We start from the raw sequence: 10,260 nt of genomic DNA on the forward strand, positions 1-10,260 counted from the left end.
AGAGATGCATTGAACTGTGTGCATAACAGTTGTATTTCTATGCAGCTGAACAGCAAGATCCAAGCAAGTTGTATAGGAGGTATAGTTGCTGCTGGATTATACTGTATTCTAGGGAAACATTTTTCAATGAATTAAAGGTTAGGTTTAAAATGCAACACTAGGAGGCTGGGACTGTATTGCACATGTCAGACATACACAACTCAACAACAATTTGTTTTGAAATGGTATTTTTGTCTTAATGGACAGATCCAGAATTAATGAATGCTTTTTACTATTTATTTAACGTTAACTATAACAAGTCTTAATGCACTGCCAACCACTGTCTAAGTAAGGTATAGGCAAACCATCATTCAGATGAAAGTACACTAAACATCAGAACACACTGTTCTGACGGATATGGAGCAGGGTTCTCTCAAGATGAACAAGACAAAAGCAACATTATAATGACTCGAGACCAAATCTACTCCTCAGAGCACACAGGCTTTTCTACATGATGCACTAAAAGCTTCTCATGGTGGAAGGCTGGGTGCAACCTACACTGGACAGTAATAGCTTAAGGATGCAACAACAAAGATAAAAAGGAGATAGTAGAAGGATGAATGTAAAAGCATTAATGCTCAGGGCTTAGATCTTCATTATTTCAAGCACACACTTATTTGACAATTTTGCCTAAGTATACATCCTTCATTATTCTAAATCTAAGGATTTGATAAAGCCATGGTTTTTGTCTGACTTATACTAAAGTATAAGATGCTGCTTCTTCATCTTTCGCCTGCTATTATCGGGGTCGTCACAGACAACCATCTTCTTCTACCTCACTCCTTATACTAAAGTACAGTATAACAGTATAAGCATACCACTTAAAAAGCTGAACAGGATTTGCAAATTAAACGCAGCACACACACACACACACACACACACACACACACGTGTCCATGGACGGTCATGGGCTAAATTCTGGCAGGGATACGGAGCTGTCAGTTTACCTAGACTTCATTATTTAAAGCCATTTAAATATGTACTTTAAGCAGGCTAACCTACAGATATACGATCAGATATAGCATATGGTGCCACAGCAGTCTGACGCGTTAACCTGAGCGACTGCTCAGATGGACGGTTTCACTTTCGAACCGTGAGGTTCACCTGAGCTAATAACCCCCCCAAACGCACACACGCGCGCGCGCGCACACACACAGTGCCCAGCGACCTGGAACCTACACTACAATATGCATTAATAGAAGCAAAAAGGTAATTTCATGACGGACACAAATGTCACTGGAACATGTAAAAATATGGCTGTCACCGTAGTGGTTGATAGAGAAGCACAAGGCTGCAACGGATTAAATGAAGCAGCCGATCAAAATCAAAGACACTGCGAACAAACAGTTGTTCTGTTTAACTATAAGAAGGAGAAAGATGGATTGATGAGAAGACAAATACAGTTCAACAACGTCATAACTAGCTAAACAAACTCCCTTGTGCGAATAGCGAAGCGGCCCAAGTGAAAACTCACATGTTGAGGAAAAAAGCTCTTACCTTTCCCTGGACGGTCTTTGCTGGCCATGCGTTCAGGTCACGTCGGCTAATGTTGACCTGTCGTGTCACCACTCATCTTAAATCCAGTGGATCGAACAGACATCCAGGGGTGCTCGTGCCCCTGCCCGTCCTTCACGCAGATTTCCGCGCGCTTCATTAATGAGGCCTAGCCTGCCGCTAAACGCTAGCCGTTAGCTGCTCGCTCTTAGCTGCTAGCTAGCAACGATCAAAACCATAACTTATAAACGGCGTCTCAAATGAAAGTACTTTAATGTTTACTTAAAAATACGTACTTTTAACTGTACACTGTTGTGAAGTACCGTGTAATTTAGCCCTAATGCGGTAATGTAGCATTAAACAGGTAATTACCAAGAAAATACACACACCAGTGAAGCAAATACTGTTAGAGCCTCTGCTAGCTTAAGTAGAATTGATTAACACCTGTGCGTTTAAAAAAAATGTATTTTTATTATTTTTTATTATAATAATAAAATTAATAATAATACTGTAAAACTGTTCCATGGCTGTATTGTGATAAAACGATTAATCAAGAATTCAGAATCAAATTAATAAAAATCATGCATCTATTTTCTTTACTTACTAATTATACAGCTGCGATAAAACAATTTTTAAAAACAACAATTTTTTCATTGTTTTCACATTGCTTTCAGTGATTTGAAGAAAAAAACACTTCTGCTCAGATTAATTCATGTCCAGACTTGACAAAGACACAAGAAGGGCATAACTGCTATGCAATTTGTGACAGCACATCTAAAATGACACTTTGTTCCCCCCAAAAAAGTCTTTCACCAGGCAAAATGTCAGTGTTGTCAGCTACGGAGTGTCATAGCACTTACTGTAAACCTGGGCTGCCATCGGCCATTTGTGGATTTGTGCTGCTGCTTTGGTGCGAGGTTAAGTTAGGCTGTGCCTACAGACTGGCGAGCGGCATCAAAGGCAGCAAAGTCTGTTCCCCAAAATCTGGAGCTTTTCTCTAATATTTAGTAGCAGGAAACCAGATGTCAGCACCTGGGAGTCTGTCCCATCCCGATGCTGCAGACATGGCTCCTTCAGCGTCAGTATGTAAAATACAACTTTTCCAGGCTGCAGGAAACTGATGAAAATTACATCGAGGTAAGCATGTGATGGGAGACCACTTCACACAAAACGATTCTCAGACGCTTCAAAGGCAAGTGCTTCTTGCTGCGAGACAGAGTTAATCCGGCGCCATTGTGATTCCCAGTGCATCTTAATATAAATCAGTTCAGTAGGAGCAACACCTGAAATGAGATTTCAGAAAACAAACACATCTGAGCAGATTGGGTTCTGCAGAGTTCATGTGCAGTTTTTTTTATTTAGTTGTTCCGTTGCTTTTCATCAAGCCAAAATATCTTAATATTTTCACGTATCCATGCTGTTACAGTATTATGTCACCGTGACTCTGTGAACGCAGGCCCGCTCTCAGTCAACGAAGCAGAACAGCGAGCCGCAATCTGAAATGGTGCCGGGCAAATAAATGAGCGTGGAAGTCTATCTACCTGCGATAGTGAGGACCCGCGTTAATGAAGAGGGAAATGAGTGAGCGGCCGGGTGAGTGAGCGAGACAGCTGGCGCGGGAGTCTCGGAGGTAGTGAGCGTGTGACTGAGCGGGCGAGCGAGTGAGTAAGTGAGCCCCTCCAGAGCCGCCTCACAGGGACGGGAAGGGAGAATAGTCAGGTGTGAAGGCCGTACGTCAGCAGGCCCTAATTGAGCGCTTCCCCTGCGTGTTCCACTCGCTACTGACACATCGCCCGCCGCAGGACCTATTGGGGAGAACGCCGGCGTCGCATCACACGGAGAGCCGGGCCGATGGAATGACGGACGAGGGGAGCAGAGGACGCCGCCTCACGTTCTCCTCCCTCTTTAGGCTCTCAGACCCCCACACGCACTGAAATTTCGGAATGGTGCGTTTCCAACTTTTGAAGAACCGAAGTTGTCAGCTCAGCTTTCTTTCAAACACGGCTAATGGTCATAGCCTTAAGGCTAGAGGAGCAAAAAGCACAGTCTGATACAATATCTAGGCAGACAAAGAATATCTGGGCCGGAGAGGGAAAACTATCTGCTCTTGAGCAAGGCACTAAAACCTAAAATTAAAATAAACTGCCAATAGCCCAGAGGGTGATGATGTTTGTACTTTATGACAGCTTTAAAATAGCTCTGTTTTTCATGTAGGGGTGTATATGTGTGTGTGTGTGTGTGTGTGTGTGTGTGTGTGTGTGTGTGTGTGTGTGTGTGTGTGTGTGTGCGTGTGTGTGTGTGTGTGTGTGTGTGTATTGCTATTTCAGTTACAGTAGTTGGTGTAAGGTTTAATGTTCGTGTCCACATACTATATTTATATTTGACCACCAGTGAAGATAAATACAGCCTGTGAGCATGACTTGCTGTATTTAAGGTTACCAAAACAAACTGTACTTTGCGTTTTCCCAGGCCAGTGCCTGCCTAACAACGCAGTGAAGGACTTCTTCCCAACTGCATTCCAGCATAAAAGCACAAGCGTCTACATTAATCTAATTCCATAAACGATTCTAGAAAACCATCATTTTTGTGCACCACGAGTCTTTTGAAGAAAAGGTGACGAGAGCAGGCAACGTAATTTATTTGAATTTAGAGACGTCTCGTGCGGTCTTTGCCTTTTTACATGTATTAAATAAAAAGCTTTGACGTAAGAATGCTGAAAATATGAGAAAAACAGATTCTGCCTGAATATTTGAGCAATGGGAAGCAGGTGGAGGGGTGAGGTTGTGAGGTGTGCACACACATTCAGACGCACACTCGCTCACTCACTCATATACACCAACCGCTTTGTTCCCGCGGGTAGAGTGCAGAGCCGTCAGAACCACTCTGATTCTGAATTAGCTCTGATTGGCTGTCATTGCACAGCTGAGACCACTAAACACACACACACACACACACACACACACACACACACACACACACACACACACACACACACACACACACACACACACACACACTGTTACTGTATGGTCTGGGCATTGTGTTTCACTAAACTGCTGGGTTCTCTGGGACTGTACGCAATGATGATTAATGTAAACGACAAACACACAGTAAAGAAAAACGTGTTGTATTCTTACTTTTTAGTAGACAAATCAATCTACCAAAAGCACAAAGGGGTCAAAGGAAGCCATTGAAAATGTAGATCACTTTCATTTAAATTATTATTATACATTTTTTATTTTATCGTTTAAAATAGTTGGATCTCTCTCTGCTCTGGAGACAATTTGTTCTTATTCATGTCTAATCGCCGTCGGTAATCATTTACTAGTCGAAACTCTAGTGTGTGAGTCACATGAAAGTAAAGTGATTATTGGTATGCAAATACCACGGTTAAATAAAAGACTCAGCAGGGCTGCTATCTCAGTGTGGGTTAAATGCCCTTCCTTTTTCAGTAAGGCTCATTTAAAAATAAACTAAACAGAGGGTAAGGGGGCTTTAAGCGAAGGCGTTTATCTGAACAGGCCGAAGCATCAGGTTTGTCTGAACAGCAGTCTGAACATCTGTGTGTGTGGTTCAAGTTCCTCCTGAAAGAGACACACAAGCAGGGACATGCAAACACCAATACGTGAACTAAAATAAAATCTTCACGACGTATTACTTGTGTTTTGGTTCCAATACGGTTGTCATAGTCCTAGAGCTGAGTGTAGCTCATTCTTCATTGGTGATACATGAGCAGCCTCTAGAGGCGGCACAATGGGCTGCATTCATTTTAGACTCGTCCATGTTTTGTTTCATTGGGTGCATAAACAGAAGAAGAACCATAGGCTAAATATTAACAATAATATTAATAATATTTATAATAATATTAACAAAAGTCTCAGGGGCTGTAACAGTACAGATGTGCTAATGTAGGTTTGAAAAGGTCAGCTGGTTCAATGTAAAAACTATGAATGACTGTGTTGCGTTTTCAGTAGTTTTTTTTAAGGATTCTCAAACATCACGACTCCTTAATTCAGCTTCCTCTGCCCTCAGCAGCCGTTGTACCGTAGGCAGGACGCCACTAGAGGCCGCTGTTTATCTGGCTCCACGGACACCGCGCTGCACGTTTGTCGAGCGATGAGGTCATGACATGAGCACAGGTGTGGATGGAGCAGATCCTGTTGCTGGTTCCTAGGTTGCCATGGCTGCACCTAGGCTACCTAAACAAACCGACCGCAGGCACCGGCGTGCATGCAGTTTGCATGGAGCAACCTGAGCCGAGGCAGGTGTCAGTCCACTGAACCTCCACGGCCGTGTCCGGAATCTGCAGTGCAGATCGTCCAGCACCTGTCAGTCGAGACGCTGGTCGCGATTAACCTGCCTCTGCTGCGTTTCATTAAAGGTGACAGTCACAGTGTGATACAGAAAAGGTTGTTTCCGAAGCCCCTGGGGCGCCGCGGCACAGATGGGCGCGGTGCGTTTCCTTAGTTATCAGCATTTACATAGGCTCAGCTTTCTTGTTTCTAATGACACTCCTCTCGCTGAACATGTGACTGCTTCATCTGTACAAGAAAAGGAAGTCAAGCGCCTATCAGTGACATTCCACAGCAGATATTTGGAGAACATGGACATCCCCTCCGCATAGTTCATGTCAGGAAGGCTCAGCCCACCTTCGTCCCTGGCTGTGTTTCTGACGTCCCTGAGGACATTCGTTATCACTTCTACAGGATCAGTGACAGCAGACAGTTATACAGGAAGTATACGCGCAGGGCGTAGGAAGCATGTGTGGGCACGTTCCAGCGAAAGCAGCGTTCCTCTGACGTGCTCTCCGTTCTTTGTTTCAACGGCGGACACCTCCTGCTATTAGTTGTGGACTTTTTGAACAGCCGTGGAGTAAATGTTGTAGTTTTTCCAGTGTTTAGGTCCAAACTGTCCGCGCTGTTGGGTTCGCGCCAGTAGAGGGCCCTGTTTGACCAAGCACGTGAGTAGTTCTTGTTTTCCTCTTACTCCCAGTGGAAAAGGTGGTTTTAATGATCATTTATGAATTAATAATAATAAGTTTATACTTTATACTTTTTACTGGTGGGCGTATATACTATAAATAAGCATGAACTACTTGTAGATATCATACTAATGAAAAAATAACTCCCATACTGTTGATTTACTCACATACACAGTAGTGCATTTTAATTCTGAATGCGTGATTAGATTTATGCCACTTAAAGCGGAAGCCATGTTAAGAAAAGGAAAATTAAGATTAATTATTCACTACAGGTGGCTGTGCCAGATCAGATGACCTGAACAAGGAAGCAGCCCAACACCAAAAAAAAAACCTGCCCAGTGGCTTTTGTGCCTGTAACACGTTTGGTTTGTAAAGAGGCATTCGAGGATCTGAGCAGGACGTGAACTGTCGCGTCCGCGGGAGTCGTCCACAATGGCAGCAACGCTCAAAAGGCTCTTCAGCTCGCTGACCCTCTTCGGCGTGTTCACTGTGACGTGTGTTATTATCTTTTCGTTCCTAAATCAAAGCCCAACTTCGACCTTTATCAGGAAGAATTTCCGTGCGGGTGAGAGCAGCAAATTAGCCTGGATATTCAAAACGCGAGAGGAAACTCAGAGGCCGCCGGGGATCAACGGCACGAACTCCAGCCGGGAGAGCATCCTGTCACCAGAGGAACAGCCCCCCTTGATACCCTGCCCGGTCCATCCTCCGCGCCTCGTGGGACCGCTCCTCGTAGAGTTCAACTTTAAACGCACCTTTGACGAAGTGAGGCAGTTGTACAACTCTTCCATTCAGCACGGAGGACGCTACAAGCCACCTGACTGTGTCGCCCAACAGAAGGTATGTGTGTGAATGTGAAAATCAAGTTAATGTATGAATAAAGATAAGGTAAATGTAAACTGACTAAATTAGGACTGGCCATAATTTAAATTACAGTTCAGTCACTGTGTTGGTTACTGATAACATTTGTAATGTCAGTATCAATATGCGACTAAGAACTAGTTCTAAGCTCATTTATACTGTACCAAGCCACCATCAGACATTTACATTAGTGCTTTCCCCCGTTCAGGTGGCGATCATCATCCCATTCCGACATCGACACGAGCACCTGAAGCACTGGCTCTTTTATCTCTACCCTATACTGATACGACAGCAGCCGGACGTCGGCGTGTACGTCATCAACCAGTACGGCGAAGGAACCTTCAACCGCGCCAAGCTGATGAACGCCGGCGTCTTCGAGGCGCTGAAGGAGTACGACTACGACTGCTTCGTCTTCTCCGACGTGGACCTCGTCCCCATGGACGACCGGAACCTCTACAGATGCTTCGACAAGCCCCGGCACCTGGCTGTGGCTATGGACAAGTTCCAGTTCCAGCTGCCCTATAAGACCTTCTTCGGCGGAGTCTCGTCTCTGTCCAAAGAGCAGTTCTGGAAGATCAACGGCTTCCCGAACACGTACTGGGGCTGGGGCGGCGAGGACGACGACATCTACAGGCGAATCTACTACCGGGGAATGTCCATTTCCCGGCCTGACTCTGTGATCGGAAAGTACAGGATGATCAGGCATAACAGAGACTTACACAATGAGCCGAATCCAAAGAATCCTGACAAACTGGATTCAACCAAGTGGGCCATGGATAAAGATGGAATAAACACCCTCAATTACACAGTCAAAAACATTGAGAAAGATCTACTGTACACGTTAATCACTGTGGACATTGACGCCCCGACAAGCTGAGGGCTGACTGAACCTGTGGGTCCTGAACTGGTGGTGGTGAAGGATTCATCAGGACAGATATGTTTTGCCTCTGGTGGTCTCAAGGGGTTAAAGTCTTCAATCAATCAATCCATGAAATTCTGTAGGACGGGGGTGTTCGAGCCTGGTTGTCGAGAGCCTCTCCCTGTTGATTACCTTGATCAGGTGTGTCACTTGCTGACTGACAGAACACACCTAGTCGAGATAATCATTACGAGCCGGGGCAGGGAGAGCTGGAAAACCAGCAGGACTGTGGCTCTCGAGGATCAGGACGCCCCCCCCCCCCCCCCCCCCCCCCCACCCCCCCGACGACGACCTGTCAGTGACGCACGGCTTCTAAGTGCAGCTGTTGAGCTGTAGTGAAGCGAGTCGAGATGTTTATCCCTGTTTGCTGCTCCTGCTCAGAGAGGCTATATTGTGCTTGTATCAGCCACCGCAGCATCTGCAGTCACCCGTGTTTTAAGCTGGGATGTAAACGTCCACATCAGACTTTCCAGACCTGCGACACCCGAACACCAAAGCCACAGTGTGACTCCTGCGATGGTGATGATCTAAACCACCAGTGACCTCATAGTCGCTCACAGTGAGTGACATTCATTACATCACACTTTTTTGATAGAAATGAATTAGGTGGCTGTACAGTACATTTAACCCTTATGGCGATGGAGGGAACGTTTGTTTGGGAAAGCGCTTTTGTTTGTTTCTTTGTTTTATGTTTTTTGTCCTGTTTTTTTTTTTATTATTTAAGGCCTTTTGCTGTGACGAGCCATCTGTGACACGATGTGCTGATGCTTTGTGATACGCAACAACAATGTGTGTAACAGTTGTCACTAAAACATGAATAAAACATAAATCTTACTCAGCTTTATGTAAGAGGCACTAGTCTTGTAGCTTTGCTCAGTAATATGTGCTTTAAAATGAACAGGTGCTTTAAGATACTGGTCTTCAAATTGTGCTCTGGTCTAGTTTCCTGAGTTCCATTAGTCTCTTAACGTACTAATGTACTCTAATGCACTGGGTAAGTGCATCTCTTGTGCTTTGAGTTTCTCTTCATGTAGAGAAGTAGCCATAATACCATAGTATTTAAGCCCTTCCTACAAATAGAAACCTAAAGGACTAGAATAACTGGTTTCACGTTTCCACAAGAACCACAGGAATCATGACATTGCAGAATTATATCAGAACATTAACACAAAGGAATCATTTTAATACAAGCTGGGGGTCTTGACACACTCTGCTCCCTCCTGTTTTTTATTCTCATTCACTTTGCATGAAATCGTGACAGAAGTTGACATTCCCTGAATCGGCCTATAGAGGGCGTCACCTGTATTCCAAGAAGTCTTGTTTATCATGTTTCTTTTACTTGTGTTACTTTGCTCTTTTTCTGACGTTGTAGCGCTTTGCCACAATTGGAGTTTGAAGCCCTGAATGACTTCCTCTGGACAGTGGGTGGTGAAAAGCGTCTGCCACTTGAACTCTGAGGAGAATTGGTGTGAGGGGCTGAAGTGCTGCGAACTCTAAAAGACTCCTGCCTCCAGGTGTCTCCTTCGTGACTCAGCTGAGACCTGGGTGTGCCCAAACATCATCATGTCAATAAAGTGTCAATAAAGTGCAATTCACTGATGAAATTTGCATCATACTTAACTAATAATACATAATTAGAAACTAATTGCTCTATTTGCTGCAATTCATTGAAGTCATCATAAGAGGTAAGGCATTGTTCATACGATGAACAGTGATATTTGGAAAAGGAAAAGTCAGACCTATTCAAAATGTGAGTGTGTGAATGTGTATTTGTGTGCATTATTAACATACTCCGTTCAGCCCAGCCTCCTCTTCCTATTGGTTGACCTAGTAGGGTTGCTATGGAAACGACTGTAGACAGGCTGCATTGCAGGATGTGGGGTACAGATTTTGGATGGTGCGTTAGCTTTCATTATACCATACACACACAAGCACACACCTGCCAGACTGAGGAACCTCCAACTCC

The 10,260-nt window shown here is 44.4% G+C and overlaps 2 protein-coding genes across 2 annotated transcripts in view; one reads left to right on the forward strand and one right to left on the reverse strand.

The window, feature by feature from the left end:
- The window catches only part of zfhx4 (zinc finger homeobox 4), a 243,340-nt gene extending 241,386 nt beyond the window's left edge, over positions 1-1,954 (reverse strand). The window contains exon 1 of the mRNA XM_055508360.1: positions 1,537-1,954. The gene's annotated coding sequence lies outside the window, so the exon portion shown is untranslated. The remainder of the gene's footprint in view (positions 1-1,536) is intronic.
- Positions 1,955-6,076: 4,122 nt separating this feature from the next.
- LOC114854399 (beta-1,4-galactosyltransferase 1-like) lies at positions 6,077-9,152 on the forward strand. The gene is made up of 3 exons (XM_029148731.3): positions 6,077-6,493; positions 6,787-7,354; positions 7,584-9,152. The coding sequence occupies exons 2-3, from the start codon at positions 6,947-6,949 to the stop codon at positions 8,250-8,252; spliced, it is 1,077 nt and encodes a 358-aa protein (XP_029004564.1). The 5' UTR covers positions 6,077-6,493; positions 6,787-6,946; the 3' UTR covers positions 8,253-9,152.
- The last annotated feature ends 1,108 nt before the right edge of the window (positions 9,153-10,260 follow it).

This window comes from Betta splendens, chromosome 4 (genome assembly GCF_900634795.4).
Source record: "Betta splendens chromosome 4, fBetSpl5.4, whole genome shotgun sequence".
NCBI lineage: Eukaryota > Metazoa > Chordata > Actinopteri > Anabantiformes > Osphronemidae > Betta > Betta splendens.

Coding starts and splice junctions, on each gene's coding strand:
- LOC114854399 (XM_029148731.3), top strand. CDS start 6,947: ATGGCAGCAACGCTCAAAAGGCTCTTCAGCTCGCTGACCCTCTTCGGC. Junction 7,355..7,583: donor ACTGTGTCGCCCAACAGAAG/GTATGTGTGTGA, acceptor TCCCCCGTTCAG/GTGGCGATCATCATCCCATT.